General features: G+C 41.3%; 1 protein-coding gene across 4 annotated transcripts in view; it reads right to left on the bottom strand.

Annotated features, from left to right (window-relative positions):
- LOC138741051 (otoancorin-like) overlaps nt 1-18,482 on the bottom strand; it is a 120,750-nt gene that overhangs the window by 86,466 nt on the left and 15,802 nt on the right. For all 4 annotated transcript variants that reach the window (XM_069894527.1, XM_069894529.1, XM_069894530.1 and 1 more), the window contains 2 exons: nt 8,113-8,205; nt 5,731-5,765 (listed from right to left, as the gene is read on the bottom strand). In XM_069894527.1, the coding sequence (XP_069750628.1) occupies nt 5,731-5,765; nt 8,113-8,205 (128 nt within the window). The remainder of the gene's footprint in view (nt 1-5,730; nt 5,766-8,112; nt 8,206-18,482) is intronic.

The following is an 18,482-nucleotide window of genomic DNA, read 5'->3' as shown; positions in this document are numbered from 1 at the left end:
TAGCCCTTAAAGAATTCAATCATGAATCAATTAGCCTTCCAGTCAAATCTCAAATGGAGATGAACCATAATTGTCTGTACGGTTCTCAATGTCAACATCAGGGTCACCTTCACTCTTAGGAACCTTGTTTCAGGAACCTTGTGGACAGCCTCTGCTGAGATATTCATTGTAGGCAATTCCACAGGATAAATGAGGACTTGCTTCCAGTATTATATATTCTGTGGTGGCTAATGAGGCTACTTTGTTACCGGTAGAAGGGTCATAAGATGCAGACAAGTGAGCGATTTCTGAAGAGGAATACTCCTTCTGTTGTTTTTACTGGTTTGTGATCTACTCCTGATATAGGAGTTTAAGATTCCTGACAGTTTTCTCTCCAATTTGAATCAGGAGTCCATGGAGATAGGAAAAAAGATTCGCGTATGAAACTATCTGGTAATCTCTAAACACAATGGAGCTCAGAAATAGAGTCTCTGTTTCTCCAAGCCTGGTCCATGTAAACAACATAATCCACTCAATATGGGTACTAGAGATGATGGCCTGGGAGAAGACGACGTTCATTTGTTTATCCTTCTGTGAAATTGGAGGATTTTGTGGAGAGACAAGTGGTACTTTTCTAGTGGCTTGAAATACCCCATGCAAGTACTCTGTGCCCTGCGATTTTACTGTGGGTTCAGTGTCAGGTATGAGATCGTCTTCAAAAAGCTTTTTCCTCAATTCAGCAATGGTTTTGCTGGCACCTTTCATCATCTGCATTTGTCTTCTCTGAGAATTGGCTCGTGAGATACAGCCAATGGTCCACGATTTCCAGGATGGCACGGAAGTCGTTACTGAGGGTGGACAGTGTGGTGCATCAGGGTGAGGCAAAGAGTGAACCTTTCTCATTTGGTTGTTGACTATAAAGCACATATTGTCACGGACTTCATGAAAATCAATCTCTGAATGCATGCCACTACGTGCCAATTAAGGATCATCAGACTTTGATGGATGTTTCCATGTCTGCAGCATTCTACAGTATGGCAGACATCAAGATCAGCTCTATGGGTAAAGTTAGAATCCACAAATAATGGTGAATGTTTAATATTTGCACACATGCCTGCAATGGTTATTTGGAATAGCTGCACTGGGGCTGCAAGAGAATGCATTCACTGAAGGCATCGAGCCCTTTGGAAGTCTGCCTCGCAACATGGAAACTGCCTCTTTGGGCACTGTTCTCAATCTTATGTGACATCCTCTGCCCTGCAGAGAGACTCCTCCACCGCCAACACCCCAGACTCTGTGGACATGCCTGTTCTTTGCAACGGTTCGGTTATAGAACACAAGTTGTACTGTGATGCTACCTTTTCAGGATTCCATCTAAGGAGAAGTGGAGAGACCTTTGGTGTCAACTCTTCTGCCAGACACCTCTCTTCTGTTTTGTCCTGCACTCATTTCTGATCTGATACACACGAAACCACTTGTTTTTATTTTGTTAGAATTCTTCTAATATTTCTGCCACTTAAATTTGAGAGAATGCTGGCTTGGCTTGGACTCACTCTCCTTGCCTTTTCAAATGGACACAGAGGTGCTATTTTTAGATCCACTTGAACTTCTGTAAACAGACAGGTGTTGAAGTCACCTGGTGCTGGTGTTACTGGAACTTCAATTTAATTGAAGAGTGTGACAGGGAGTTGTGCAGAAATATTCATATGGCTGTAGGAAAGCGGTGTCTTGAGTTTTCAATTAAGGTTTGGTTTGAGTCTTCAGAATTATATATAGCTTTTTTTTAAATTTTGGCAAGTGAATGGGCCCCAATTGTGATTCAGATCAATGTGCTTGAAAATTTTGTCAGAATTTATTACTGCTGCTCATTTCAAGTGGATGAGCTGGGTGCCAAAAACCAGTGTTGTGATTCGGAAAAAAAACTTTGCACCAGTTGTTAACTCTCCCAGAAACATGCACAATTGGCTACTATCACATTGACACGCATTACAACAGGTTATTTTCAAAGGCAAACAAGAAAGATTGCAGATGCAGGAAAACTGGAAAGACACAAAATGCTGGAAAAATTCAGTGGGTCAGGTTGAATCCATGAAGGCAATATTTCATCAACAATAGCAAGAAAAGGGCAGGAGCCCAACTCAAAGGGTGAGGAGAGGGGAATAAAGATGTGAGGAGGAAGAAATTGTGGTGACAGGAACAGGCAGAGGACTGAACAGGATACATTCTGAGAGGAAAAGGGGAGGGTGAGAGATGGTGGAGGGGGGAGGGGTGTACGTGTGACAGATAGAAAAGGAAAGGTAGGGGAAAGAGGAAAGGAAGTGAAGGAATAGGGCTAATGTGTCTTGCTGCAGGTTCTTTTGAAAGTTGCACAGATCACTTTCTAAGTTTGAGTAACATTAAATAACAGTGCTTGAGCCAAATGTTCTCTTTTTACCATTATGTCACAATTTAAAAGGCTAGTTAACCCACTCAGAGAAAATCCAGACCCGAAAGGTTGACTGACCAATTCTACCCATGGATGCTGTCTGTTCTGCAGAGTTCCTCCGGCAATTCTTTATTTGCTAATTAACCACAAATCTCACTGAGCCAACTCACGAGAAATTAAATCTGATATCTTCTTGAGGGGTGGAAATTCTCACTCTATTCTTCACGATAAAATTAGATATCAACTTTAAAAACGGATAAAGAATTTCTCTGCAGTTAGGAATGGACACCACCCCCACCAATCTGGATTCAGAAGGAAGTCAACTCTGTCACCAAGGAAACTGGCTTGTGAACATTTCATAAAATCTCTCCATGGAAGGAGCTGAAAGCTTTCTTCTTGCTGAGTAACAGTTACAGAAATCCAACAGTATGCAGCTTGAATTTGCTGCTCAGAATGAAGTCTAGTCCAAGGCTTTCACAATTACTTATTTAAAGGAATTATGATGGCTATCAGTTAGCTGTGGAGCTACATTTTCTGTAGGCTAAACGTCACATGTATTTTAAAAAATCTGATTGAATTGCATGCTATTATTATCTTATTAGGCTTGTCGGCAGTTTTCCTGGTTTTATGAGCAGTGCAATTACCAAGTGATTATTCACTGTTACAAAACTGCAATCATTATATTGTAATCAACACAACCTGACATGCAAAGTGCAAGGTTGTTGTTAAAATTCCAGAAGTTCCAGGTGTCATCAATAATTAACCCTTACAGTGCTTTCAATTGTTCTGTTCAATGTTTGTAGTGGCTTCTATTTCATCAATTAAATATCAGAAAGGTATTATTGTTGAAGGAAGCATCTTGAACCTGAGAGATTCATCAGGGCAACATGGAAACCAAAAGCACCATCTATTTCCCTCCCAACCCCAGACTCTTCCACTTTCATCCTTCTCTGATATTTGCTCAGTTGCCATCTCATTCTTTGGAATCTCTGCCGTCCTTCCGGAAAAAAAAACCCTCTGGTTAGGGTGGCCATTCCAAAGGAGGACATGGTCATAGGTTACCATGTACTATGTATACATATAGAGTTTGATACTAAAGCTATTCATATCTTTGTTACCCACACTCAAGTAGATAACATATTTTACCATCCAGCTGGATGGCATTAACTTCTCTAGTTTCTGCTAGCTTACTTCTCGTTCTTCCTCTCTCTCTCTCTTCTCCATCCTATCTTCTGGCTCCCCACCCCCTTCCCTCTCCATTCATAGAGCTATCCCCCTTCCCCTTGTTTGCTGGTGTGCCGTCCCTCCCTTATCCACCTATTACTTCCAACCATTGGGACTGTGCTCTTCCCCCTTGCCCCCCACCCCACCATTTTGTTTGGGCACCTGCTGTCATTTTGTCCATGAAGGGCTCAAGCCCAAAACATTGTTCAAGTTCAGTTTGACCTGCTGAGTTTCTCCAGCATTATGCTTTTACTTCAATCTCAGTGTCTGCAGACTTCAGTGTTTCACTTCCCTATATTTCACCATCCTTTACTCATCATAGACAATTTTTGCTGAAATTATTCTTGCTTATCAAAACTTCCTGTCCTAAATGGTCAACTGTGAACTTCATACCTATCCCCACCTTAAAGTGTTTTGTTCTTGTGGTCACTTTCCTTTTATTCATTTCATCAACTGATTCATCTTCACAATCTAGTTTCTTGATTAAGAGCTTCCTTAATCACTTTTTAATCATAAATTTTCATCACATTACCTAATGTCTCCGTTCATTATACCTGGGTTATAAGCTGTGGATATTTCCCAATACTGAAGCAGCAGTAGAAATGAAAGCTCTTGAAAATGTAATTGATTTGAGATCTCTTACAGGATTAGGTGATGAGCAAAACACCAAATATATTATTACGACATTAAGCAGCCAGTTCCAAGCTTGATCTTTAATCTACACAAGGCAATTTTACACAAGGCAATTTTACACAAGGCATTGGCAGGGATGCTTCAGCTCTGTAATGTGTCTCTGAATCTGGGCAAGGCTAGATCAGCCTGTATCCCTATTCTTGCATCACTATCTAGTTACTTGAACTGTCATTTAGGTGAGTGAAGGGCAGGCGAGTTAAAAAAAAATCAGGCTCAAGGGTGAGCAATATATGAATAATGTTCAAGTTCACCCATCAAGATTGATAACATTTCTGAGATTCACTAAACAATTGGTTAGCCTCTTTAGGATAGGTGGGGTTCCTGGTGCCAAAATTGTTTAAAACTCCCCATGTTCCTTGTTCACTTGTTTAAAGGTCCATTCACTCACAATTCCCCTACATTGTTGACATACATTGGTTCCTGGTTAGGGAATGCCTTGATCTTATAATTCTCAGCCATGTTTTACAATATCTCTCCGATCTCTCCCCTTCCTATCATTATAATCTCTGCTGCCATGATTTCTCCATGTACTTATTCATCCTCAAATTCAATTACACCCATGTTCTCAGATACCAAGATTCCAATCTCTGGAAATAGTTCCCTGAACCGCTTTTGTCTCCACCCTGTTTTACTTCTTGAAGATGATCCTTGAACCGGTCTCCTTAAACAATTTTTGTCTCAAAATATTTCTAGCTCAATTGTCAAACTTCTATCAATAATATTCATGCAAAGCTCCTCAGGACTTTTCATCATGTTCATGGTGCGAGACTAATGCAAGTTTATGTGGTGTCATCCAATAATAGTGGACTGTGGAGCGCACATAATTGCGGCAGCACACCAGCCCCGCTTGTCACGTGCAGTCAGCAGAGCAGTCGCGGCAAAGATGGCGTCGCAGGTCCTTCTCTTCCAGTACAGACCAGAAGTATGTGTACACACTTACATCAGCGTGACGCGAGTTCCGGTACACAAGGGCCAGGCTCTGGGCGGCTTTAAAGGCTGCAGGAGGAGCTTCAAAGTAAATCAGTAGTGCTCAATGAGCTCACAGCCTGTGGACTCTGTTCTTTTCAGTGCGCTTGCGCACAACCCACTACAGGACTTCCAATTAGATGTGAAGCATTGACATAATGTATTTGATGTGATGCCTTCACTCGGATGTTAATGAGCATGAATGGTAAGATCCTTCTCAATTCAGTTTACTAAACACACATGATTGAGAAATTCAGTATTGTTGACAATCAAGTAATTCTTTTATTGAGAAATCCTTTGAAGCAAAACTGCACCAGCCAACTTTTAAACAAGTAAAATCAAGGCAAGCAGCAAATCAGGGAGGTGGCAACTGGATATTTAAAGAACCATTCCTCTTCATACATTCTTTCTCACATTCCTAAAATTAGCATCAATTATTTTACCTCTTTTGGGTCTTCTCCACTTCCTTGAGAAACCACTGTGAATATCAAACAAGATATGAATGTTAGAAAAAATGAATGCAGTTGCTATTCGTGTGTTATTGGTCACTGATTTATTGTATAAGGATGTCTGCAGAGTTGTATGTTGAACAGATTCAGAAGTTTTTTTTAATCTTTTAATCCATAGAGTAAATTACCGAGACAGCACTCAGTGACAGTTTGATGGATGCTAACACTACCTGAAGAGGTGGGTTGAAGTTGTTACATCATCCCAGTGGCTGATTTTAGCTCCAGAAACCCATCCAAGACACATATTCTTAGCAAAGGAAGACTGTTCAAGAAAATTGACTGGTATGAAAACCTTTCTGCTTGCACCAGCAAGCCTTTCTGACATTTTAGAGATTTAATATGAAATACAGACCGGCATCAAAGCAAGAATTATTTCAGCTTCCTGTGGACTTTATTAACTTTCAAATAAATCTCACTTTATATGTTGATGAAAAGCAGTGGTTCTCAACCTTTTTCTTTCCACTCACATACCACTTTAAGTAATCCCTATGCCATCGATCGGTGCTCCGTGATTAGTAAAGGTTTGCTTAAGGGGGTATTAGACTGGGAAGGGAAGGTTGAGAATCACTGCTCGAGAACCAATTGTGACTGAAATATTTTGCTTGAGAAAAATGATCATTGGCCCATTTCCTTTGGAGTTATGAAACCATGCACATAATGAGTCAATGAGGTACGATTAAAACAGTGGTTTTTCATCCTTTTTCTTTCCACCCACATACCATCTTAAGCAATCCCTTACTCATCACAGAGCTCCTATGGCATAGGGAATACTTAAAGTGGTATGTGAATGGGAAGAAAAAGGTTGAAAACCACTGATGTAAAGCATCCTGTCAAGTTACCACTTTCCACTAAAAATGTAAATAACGTTTCCCCAAAATAATAATCATCAGAGAAATGCACCTGACATTAAATTGGTTGTGATCAACAGGACAGCTCTCAAAAATTGTTGCAGTAATAGTTCACATTAGCTTCTTTTTTTCTGTCCCGGCTTTCTTGCCAGTGATGTTCTTTTAACTGGTTCTCTTCAGCAATATGAACATTTAATTTCCACAGGAAATTCTTTTCAGTGGTGTTTCTGTACCTTTCATGTCTCACTGGCTGTGTAGACTAATCAAGTGTGAAGAATTAACATGCAGATTCCAAGTCAATGTTGGTTAAAATTCTTACGTATCCAAACAAGAAAGATCACAGTATGGAATTATTTCACACTTGAACTCGAAACATGATCAGATTTACAAAGTAAAAGCACAATGCTGGAGAAACTCAGGAGATACTCCAGCGTGGTGTTCCACAGGAAGCTGTTTTTAGTTCAATCATAGTGTCTGCAGATTTTCATGTTTTACATCATATTTTCAAAGTCAGAAGTCCCCTGGTGCTCATAAAGTGACCATATCTAAACCATAGGTGCCTAAAGCTTCCTCTCTAGTCCATCATGCGGAATGTGTTACATAGTGGTATCATTGGCCCACTGTATTGCATTCTCTGCCAAAAAAAATCAATCCACTGAGTCTGAAGGAATGAATTTCTGAAATGGAGTGCAGGGGAATGGCACGATGATACGTATAGCACTTCTTATGTTACTGTCGCGTGATAAATTTCAAGACAGACAATTTTAGCAGGTGGACATTTTATTCCCTCCCCCCTCTACTTGGCTGTAGATGTTTTCAGATTGATCTCCCATCTCATCCTTGATTTATATAGAGGAATTAGCAATCCAATTGTACAATTTTTGGAATTTATAAAATTTTTAAATTTAGATGCACAGCAACAGGCATTTCCGTCCAGCCCATGTATGTAAGAATTAACCTACATTCCATGAACTTTTTTATAAAAAAGGTGGGAGGTAATTCAGAGCACTCAGAAGAAACCCTCACAGACACAGGGAGAATGTAGGAATTCAGGTTGCTGGCACTATAATGGTGTTGCGTTAACCATGTCATTCCGCTAATGCTAGCACTGCCAATCAAATGAATGTTCAATTTCTTCAAGGTTGTTTTTGTACTTTTTTTTTTAAATTACTTTCCTGAGTATGAAAGTCTTCACTTGGGTTCCTCTTAATTCTTGGCCCAAATGCTAAACAAATTCTTTCAGAGTCAAATTGACTACGAGTTGAGTTGAATACAGTTGTACAATGTCAGCAATGAGATACACTGTAAAGTGATTTGGTAAAAGTAGCACTACAAGACAAAAAAAGTCCTCAACTCTGCTTGGGTGGCCATTGCAAAAGTATGTCCTCCTTTGGAATGGCTGCCCTCTGCCAGAACTCTACAACATCACACATCATCAACACTTCTCAAGCTGAATGTCTTATTTTACCTGTTGTCCGACCGATCAGGTACACAAAGAGAACGAAGACGACGGCATGACATTTCAGTCCCATTTTGTCGACTTTGACATGAACCTGGAAACCTTTATGAAATAAAAATTAAAATAAGTAATTTGCATGTCAAATTTTATCCTCCAGCTACTGTAAATTGACATTTACTTTCAATAAGTGTTTAACTGTACTGATACCAGTTTTAAAAAAAAGTCACTTAAGTGAAACTTCATTTGAATAAAGTTAAACAAGAAACTCTTCAGTTGATGTGGCTGACAAAGGGCCCAGGCCCGAAAGGGCCCAGGCCCGAAAGGGCCCAGGCCCGAAAGGGCCCAGGCCCGAAAGGGCCCAGGCCCGAAAGGGCCCAGGCCCGAAAGGGCCCAGGCCCGAAAGGGCCCAGGCCCGAAAGGGCCCAGGCCCGAAAGGGCCCAGGCCCGAAAGGGCCCAGGCCCGAAAGGGCCCAGGCCCAGTTCCAAAACCAGTATATTCATATACCAATTCCCTTACAAAAAAAGTCTTTAAAATTGTGTTACTCATTTTATTTTTACTTTTGAATTATCAAAAAAAAAAATGTAGCCTTTAGTTTGAAGCAACAGCCGCTATGAAAAGACTCCACACAATTATACAATAAAACAGATATGCATTTCCTCAATATTGGTGGTTGACTGCATCCAAAAATCAAATAATTATTTTGTTAATGCCTGCAATGTGGTAAGTCCTCATACAATGCACAAAAATACTGGTGAAACTCAGCAGGTAATTCAACTTCCATGGGAATGAAAGGGTAACCAACAATGCAGACCTGAGCTCTTTGACATGATCAAAAAGCAGGCAGGTGCCAGAATAGAAATGTAGGGGCCAGAATAAAATGTAGGGGCATGGTGGTGTGGGGGGAGGGGTGAGGGAGGAGGAAGAGGGTGTGGAGAAGGAGAGAGTCTTTGTGGTTTCAGAGCACTTAACACCCAAAAGTAAATGTCAGAAATCTATTGTAACCAAAGATGTCAGCTGATTTACTAGTGTTCAAACTGAACAAAAAGCAACAAGAAAAATGTACATAAAATCTTTTTTTGTTGTTGGAGGAAGAAATTTGGTTGTAGGGTAAGAATTGAGCAGAACATTGGCAGAATTACTGATTTTTGGATAAAAAGCAGAAAACAGCAGAATCTGAAATAAAAACAATGCTGAGGCAGCTCCTGTGGAAAGAGAAATCGATTTAAGTTTCAGTTCGATGTCGGGTCTTTATCTGAAAGATCTGATGATTTCTTCAACTCTGCCAGCTTCAGTTTCTCTTTCCACAGATGTTATCTTACCTGCTAAATAGTTCCAGCCTTTCCTGTTCTTAATACAGCATTTAAAAGTCATCATGTATTGTGGTGGTACACCACCGGTCTACTGCAGGGGGCAACCTCTGTACTTGCAGGAGTGTAAGGGGACAGGACAACCCCTGGCCGGCTGTCAATCAGTTGGCCTGAAGGGATCAAGCCTCACCTGGTCAGGTGTCAATGCCAGCCTCCCGAGGCCTCACTCAGAGTTGCAGCAGCCACAGCCAGCCTGACTCCATGGAAGTCTTTGTGGATTAAAGCCTGTTGTATAGTCTTTATCTCTGTGTGTGTCTGATTCTGGCTAACAGTGCATCATATGTATTTTGCTTGTACTTAGAGTGGGTGATGGGTTCATGTCTCACCTGGAAATTAACATTGTGCATTTTATAAAAATGAATAAGAGTGGTGGGATTCAGTTGTGAAGTGTAATGATCTCACTTGGGGATGAGAGTGTGATGAAGGCTCTCTCCAAAAATGAGAAGCACAACTTCACTCAGAGCAAAGTCATTGTGACTGAGATCTGAGTCTAGCTGATGTGACTCTAAACATACAAATCTGCAGGGTTAGATTCTGAAGTCTGGAGAGAGATCCACAGGGAGATTTGCAAGATAATTGAGTTGAATTGTAATGGCTGTGGCCAGCATTTCCAAAGAGAATCCAAAGTGCTTGCTGTTAAGGGCATCAGAGATTAAAGTCACCTGTTTGAGACAAGCCCCGTGATATGTGGGCCCATTTGTCACTCCACTCTATGACTGAGTGCCTCACAATTGGGAATCTGGCATTGTGATTCTGAATTGGCATTGTATGGAGATCTCCATACATTTGATGGAGAGTCCAGACCAGGATATCAAGAGAAAATATAGGCAGGCCTTGATTGAACACACATGGTAGAAGAGTGAAGCTCAATGATGCACCCAGAATTTACTGCAAAAACAAACAAAATAGGATTAAACCATTAAGAAGCAGTAAAAAACCCCAATAGTCTCACTCACACAATGATTCCTTTATTGATCCACCCTTTAAGGTCTGTATGGAATGTCAAGTGAAGGGTAACACCTCTGGTGGTAGTGATGGGGGGGGGGGGTGGGGTAGGGATTACTGTGGCCTTTTCGGGCAGCTCATCCAATTTTGGTCCCCACCTGGCACTCAGCTCTCACTTGTGGCTCCAAGTAGCTGTAGTACATGAAGTGGCCACACCCCGGTAAACCAGTTAGGCAGACGGGCTAATCCAGTTGAGGATAGCTGATGGGTCTTCAGCCCTCAGTGAGGTAGGGATCTGTCTATCCCAGTATGTGAAATCTGGCCCTGACAGATTAAGCAGAAGAGACCGATCAATGGTCCAACGGTCAAGAAGGCAAGCCCAGCAGGATTTGTGGAGCATTAAGAATATGACAAAACACTTAGATGTCCTGGTCATCCATTGCAGCAAGAGAGGTATCCAGTCGTATTGGTGGTCAATGCCACTGGATCAAGGTCTCTTCTGCCGAGAGAATGGGATCACCACGGTGCAATGGCTGTTCCACTTAAAACTCCATCATACACAGTTTCTGTTGTGAGATTCATCTCAAACCCAGCTCATTAAGACCTGCAGCAATGGGTAAAGCAACAGGTGGAGATGGCCACTAGCAGTTGTAGCCACAAAGCTGCATGCAAGTGGCCTTTGGACCAGTGATTGTTCCTCTCTGTACCCAGCGCAACAGGGTGACTGGGCAGTCAATTTTAGGACAGCACTACCTACCCTATGAGAAAAGGGGTTAGAAAAGATACCCCAAACATTGCCTGCCTTACATCAGTATTGGAGGCTGGTAGATCATCTCTTTTGCAAACAAGAAAAATAAAATAAAAATAAAAAATTTTTGGAGCCTAGAATGTCCAGACCTTGCTGGATAGACACAAGACCTGAAAGATGAACAGTACTCATAGCAGCTGAACTTCACCGTTATCACATTGACATAGCTGCACTCAGGGAGACCAGGCTTGCAGACAAGGGTTCATTACAGGAAGCAGTGAGTGGATATACATTCTTTTGGAAAGGAAAACCACAAACTGACCACCAGATCCACGGAGTAGGCTTTCTAAAAAAAAAATGCTCTGCTGGAAAACGTCCCTACCCTACCCACTGGAATCAAAGAACGCGTCTTGAAGTTCCACTTTTCTCTCATTAAGTCCCGGCATTTCACCAGTCATTGTCTATGCACCAACTTTTTTTTTTTTTTTTTTTTTTTTTTTTTTTTTTTTTTTTTTTTTTTTTTTTTTTTTTTTTTTTTTTTTACGTGGACCAGATTATTTGGACAACGCCTGCCATCAACAAACTTGTCATCTTGGGCGACTTCAATGCTAGGATGGGGAAAGATAGTGACAACTGGAATAGAGCCCTTGGGAGACATTGACTGAGAAAACCAAACAGTAATGCCCTGTTGCTTCTGAGTAAGTGAGCCGAGCACAACCTGTGCATCACTAAAACAATGTTCAGACTTGCTAACAAGTACAAAACAACTTGGATATATCCTAGGTCCAAACACTGGCACCTACACAACTATGTCATAGTACGCCAGCATAACCTTCAAGATGTCACCATCACCCAGGCCATGCAAGGTGCTGGTTGTTGGACAGATCATAGGTGATTCGGTCAGTCCTTAACCTGCATGTAGCCGCTTTGCATCGTAAGCAATCAAAAACTGTCAAGATCATCATTCAAAATTGGCAGAGTGCAAGATCCAGGTAAAGTCCAACATTTTCAAGATGCACAGTGAACTCTCTGGCAATTCACCGATCATGGGAACCTGTTCAGAGATGGAGACTGCAACAACCATACTCAGAATGAAAACTCGATTGCATCAAGATTGTTTTGATGAAAGCCATGAGTCCACTTCAGCAGCCCTTTGGGCCAAGAACAAGCCTGGCAAAATAACCAGTCATCTGTCTCAAAGAAAGACTAGTTTAAACATCTGCAGTCCAAAGTACAGGCAGAACTCAGAGATGAGGTTCAAGTGGTGGCAAAGAGAAGCTGAGCAGGTGGAAAGCTATGCAAACATGCATGCCACCAGTTTTTCCAGAGCCATAAAATCAGTTTAGACCTGTCACCTTCCACTGATGAGATCAATAAAACGATCTTGCAGATGAACTCAAATAAAGTAACAGGGCAGGATGGTATTTCTGCCGAGATCTACAGAGCTCTAAGCATAAATGCATTACAGGCATTCCAAGACATCCTCGAAGACATCTGGATCACAGAGGAGTTGCCTGACAACTTCCGTGATGCCCTAATTGTGACTATCTACAAAAATAAGGAAAGCAAATCAAACTGCAGGGGTATCTCACTGCTGTCCATCGCAGGCAAGATTTTCTCCCGCATCCTTCTGAGGAGACTTATCACTGTCTCAGAATCTCCTGGGAACGCAGTGCAGCTTTCAGCCAGAACATTTGCCTCGAGACATGTTCAGGAGAAGTGCATTGAGTAGAACAAGCCTCTTTACTCTGCCTTCATTGACCTGACAAAGGCATTTGACATTAAACAAGGAGACTCTCGGGATCATCCTGAGATGTTATGGATGGCCAAGTCATAAAGATGATTCAGCTGCTCTACGGTGCAATGACAGGACAGGTCCTCTGCAGTGGTCATACATCAGCTGCATTTGCTGTTTCTCATGGGCTGTGTACTGGCTACAGTCTTGTTCAATCTGTTCTTCACTTGCATGTTGTCATGTGTTGTCCAATGTCTGGATGAGGGAGTGTACATCAGGTACTGACTGGATGGCTCTCTCACCTTCACTGCTTGAACACACAGACAAAGTGCCTCTACACTGTCATTCAAGAAACACTCTTTGCTGATAACTGTGCACTCTTAGTGCACAAGGATTGTGATCTGCAGTTAATGCTGAACAAATTCTCAGACGCTGCTAAGCTCTTTGGCCTGAGCATCAACCTGAACAAGATTGAAGTACTCCGTCGGTCTGTGCCAAACACCAACACCATAGAATTTTTTTTAAAAATCACTGCTGACGACACCCAGCTGACAAATGTAAACAGCTTCAAATATTTGGGGAGCATCATCTTGAATGATGGGTCTTTGGACAAAGAAATTGACTCCAGGATCAGCAAGGCCAGCCAGGCTCTTGAAAGACTGCATACCAGAGATGCTCAATCAACACAATATCTGTATTTTCACAAAGCTGAAAGTCTACAGAATTGCGGTCATCCCTTCACCCCAAGATGGATGTGAGACCTGGACTCTGTACCAAAGACACATCAAACAACTGGAGAAACTCCGTTCCATCCTTGACATCCATTGGCAAGACCTGATCTCCAATCTGGGGGTCTTGGGTCACGTGAAGTCCACCAGCAGAGTCCAGATGCAGTGGGTGGGACACCTCATCAGAATGAATGACCACTGTATGCCTTGCCAGCTGCTCTATGAACTGAAGACTGGAAGGAGATCTCAAGGTTGTTCATGCAAGTACTGTAGAGAAGCTGTGAAGGAAACCCTATGTCACTGTGACATCCAGCCAAGAGAATTAGAAGCTGCGGGTGCTGACAGATCCTGTTGGCGAGCCCTGTGTTATGAAGCCTACACCAGTTTTGAAAACAGGCACTACCAAAAACAGATGGAAAACCGTGAATGGAATCACAAAGCAGAAGCCATAGTTATTATAAAAATGGACTTCCACTGTCCCCATTCTGCGCTTCCAGACTGGAACTGCAGACACCTTCATGTCCACAGAAAACAGCACCACAACATGTATTCTTCGAACTGTAGGAGGACCAATAAAAATGCATTCAAACCCATCACTTTCACATCAAGATCTTTTTCCCATACTGTTACGAGCCCAGAGGGCCCCAAAACCCAGCAGCAATAGATATTCACTAAGATAAATGGTTACTTAAACAAAAGTTGCTTTTTATTATCTTTAAACATGAAAACAGGATCAAACTTTAACTTATCACTATTAACTTAACTAATCTAACTTAACCCACTTCTAATTATAAGCACACATATATATAATGTGTGTGTCTAAGTTTAGAAAAGTTATTTGATTCAGAGTCCAGTCTCACTTCTCATTCCTCCAAGTTTACTGGTTGCAGGCAATTCTTATACTGTGCACAGAATTTTAACATTTATAAAGTTCAGCAGGCTTTGGTGCTTGAAAGATAAGTGGTTACTGCTCAGGAAGGTTCCTGTCAGTTTTCAGAGAGAGATTTGTTGTTCACTGGACACCCACAACTACTTCCTTGTTACCAGCCACATCAGTGTCTTGCCTAAGAAACTTGCCCCATCAGGGTTTTCCAGATGATAACCTGTTTCTTTCAGGTCACCAGAGTTCCTTTTTGTTTCTCTTATTTCAAGTGTAACATTACGCAGCCAGTTGTCTCCTCTTGCATGAATCACAAGGGTTTTGACTAGGCTGAACTAAGCACTCACAACCAGTCTTCAAAAATGTTTTTTTTTTCCATAAGCTTGTTGTTGCTGCTAACTGTAAACTGCAGATCTCTCTCTCTCTCTCTCTCTCTCTCTCTCTCTCACCCTCTCTTAGAACAGCAAGCTTCCATCCAAACTGCCTGTGGGTCCAAACTACTCCTCCAATCTCTTTCATCCATTGCTTTTCAAAACAACAATCCATTAGTGAAGTCCCTTGGGCACTCTCCAAAACTTTTGCAAAGACTCTTGGAGCCAGCCTGTCCAGCTTGAGCAGAGCTCCAGTATTTTCAATGAGATGGCCTTTAAGATGATTATATGTGACCTACTCTTTAAAAAAAAAACCTAAAAAAAACCTACCCCAATTTATCTCCTTTCAAACATATCTATAATCTGTCACAGTAAAAATTGCATGATTTTCAAAGGAGTACCTTTGCAATGTAAGCAAAACCCACAGCCAATGGCCCAGTTTACAAAGGGTCTCCAAAGGCAATGTTCTACACTGCAGTTGATGACAACATGGTCAGATGTCAGTTAAACAACCACCTCTGGTCAAAGTAGAACTAGGCATTCACTGGTTCTTGTTCATGCGAGGCAAAGATCTAGCATGCTTATGCATGGTGAGGGAACACTGTACCATTTATTACATTATTACAACAGCGATTAATGACTATCATATGCACACCAATGGCATCTGTTACTTCCTTGAGGCATACTACTTTGTAAGAATTTATTGAGCACCAGAACAGAAACATATCCAAGAAATTTGATGCTTTCAGTGGCTTGCTTCCAGGGTTCAAACTCTGTGCTGCTGAGTCACCCATCTTCAGTGTTTCATGGAGCAATGCTCGATATCTGCTCTGGCCAGATGTGAAATGCAATCTAAGCAATTCAGCCCTAATTAATAACGAAACACTGAGGGAAACATAAAAATATACAATGTTAAGATTGTAGCAAAAACACCCAGAAATGCTAGAGGAACTCAGCATCCACAGCATTGGAGCATCCACAAGAGGTAAATATATATTACCAATGTTTCTGGCTTGAGCCCTTCTTCTAGGTAGAAATAAATGGAGGTAAGCATTTAAATTAAAGACTAGAAAGTAAGGGGGAACAACATGGTGGGGGGGGGGGGGGTGAAAGGAGTCCAGACACAACAGACAAGAGATGTTAATTGGATATGATAAATGAAAGGTGACAATTTATTTTGGCTCTGTGAAAGGAAACAGAGGGAAAAGGGAAGAGAGGAAACAGAGCTGGGGGAAAAGTAACAGGAATAAGATGGGGGGGGATGGGTGTTTTAACAGAAACTGGAAGTCAATGTTAATGCCATCCAGGTGGAGGGTGCCCAGAAGGAACACGAAGTGTTGTTCTGAACCTTCCCCCCCCACCCCCCCCTTTCTGAACCTTCCCCCCCCCACCCCCCCCCCCCCCCATCACTCTCTTCTTCTCCCACCCCTTTTCCTTGTCTCCTTTCACGGAGATAAAATCAATTCTCACTTTTCCACATCATATCTAATTCACACCTTTTGGTTGTTAGGTGTGGACTCCTCCCCCTCAGTCTCTAGTCTTTAATTAAGATGCTTGCCTGCCTTCTGCTTATACCTTGAAGGGTTTAAGCCTGAAAAGTCAATAATATATCTCTACCTCCTATGGACGTTGGGACACTGGCAGAGTTCCTTCAGCATTTATGTGTGTTTTTTACTAATAATGAAACACAAAGCCCTTGTGCATCAGTAGAAACAGGAGAAGGGAGAGAAGAGTACAACATCTCAAGCCCCTTGCAATCCAGTTTCGATAATGCAGCATCGTGCACCACAAATTAACATGACCTTATCGATATCCAGTTTCCTTCCCTATTTTTTTTTTTACAATATACTCCAAGTTCTTGACCACATTGCCTGACCTGTTGATTTCCTCCAGCATTTTGTTGAGCTTGTCGTGCGTGCCTTTGCCCTCTGGAATGATCTGTTCTTAATGACTGTTCCCTTTTCTGGCTGCTTATATTTACTTATTGATTTACTCATTAGATAGAATTTAAAATTTCCCTTTGTGAGTTTTAATTCTTCATTTTGCCACATTCGTTAGTAGAAACGTGACTATTGTGCCACACAGTCATTGATTGGTAACATTAAAAATAAAGGTTAGCACGACGCCTTTTCAGTGCCAGCGATCAGGACCTGGGCTCGAATCCCGTGCTATCTGTAAGAGTTTGTACATTCTCCCCGTGTCTGTGTGGGTTTTCCCCAGGGGTCCAGTTTCCTCCCCCTGTTCAAAACATGCCAGGAGTGTAAAAATTGGGCAGCGTGGACTTGTGGGCCGAAATGGCCTGTTACCGTGCTATATGTCTAAATTTAGATTTAAAAGGTTCTATTGCTTCCCAGTCAAGGAGAAGTAGTAAATTATAGTTTCTAACATTGGCTAACAAAGGACTAAGATCACACTTTTGTAGAAATTAGTCTCATTGGTGCATGTTCATCAATGTCATTTCAAAAGCGAATGTCCTTTGTAAAAGTGTTGTGATTGGAGCAAAAAAATGTTTAAAAAAAAGATGAAAATTGGTGAGAAGACTTGTGTCTAAACAGGATTGTCAATGGCGGATACATGCTGCTGCAGTACAATTTCCTGCATTAGTTGTACTTCACATCACAAAAATTACATCAATCAAAGTCAGAAATTTCAGATATGTGTTTTAGATGAAGTGTAGAGGTTGGAACCTTTATTCACTCCATCTGGCTATGTACGAGAGTGAGACCCTTCTGGGTAGAGTATGTGGGGGATATCTTAAAAAAAAATTATCAAAGTGGAGTTTCCACAAGACCCAAATGTGTTCCTTCTGGAAGATATTCACGGAGTACAGTTTAGTTATCCAAACACCAAATTCAATTTGTGAAGATCACTTTGTCGGTAGAAAGGAAGTGTATAGTGGGTTACATCCAAGTCCAACTCTCAACTTAGTATTACATGATGGAGTACAGAAATGCAGAGTTGCATTCCCCTGGAGAAGATCACTTATAACTTGAGAAAGAAGTGCAACATGTTCATTGAAGTGTAGCAGACATACCTGGTGCACAGATATGTTCTATACAAACCCACACCCCCCCCCCACCCCCACCCTCCAGAAATAAATTAAGATGCATTCCATCCTGTCAAGTAAATAAAAAAGAGACTGAATTAAGTTTGTGGTACAGATAACGAGTGTTTTAACTTTTAGTTTTAATTTTTTTCCCTTTGCCTTTTATGGTTTATTTAATATCTGGGGATGGATATTATATTGTGTGAAAAGAAAATGTCTTGTATTGTTTGCATATATCTGCTTCAGTCTTTTGAAATATTCAAAAATATCTATCAAACATATTTGTAATATTCCAACAAACCACAAGAGGAACTATTCTTTCACAACCTCAACCACATCTTCAGAAATGTAATGCATTATTGAGCCATTTCCATGTCAATATTCTGCTTTTGTGCCAAGTTGAGTGCAATGGATCAAAGTCGTGAGTTAGCGTGGGTCATCACTAAGACCTGAACCACTTTCAGTATCCTGAACTATTTAGTTTGGTTGAATAAAGCACATGCTTACGAGAGAAAACCCACCCATCTGATGAAATAGACCAGTATAGATTTTGTTATT

This window comes from Narcine bancroftii, chromosome 8 (assembly GCF_036971445.1).
Source record: "Narcine bancroftii isolate sNarBan1 chromosome 8, sNarBan1.hap1, whole genome shotgun sequence".
In the NCBI taxonomy this organism is placed as follows: domain Eukaryota; kingdom Metazoa; phylum Chordata; class Chondrichthyes; order Torpediniformes; family Narcinidae; genus Narcine; species Narcine bancroftii.
The sequence above is the reverse complement of the archived record's forward strand: the minus strand, read 5'-3'. Positions and strand labels throughout refer to the sequence as shown.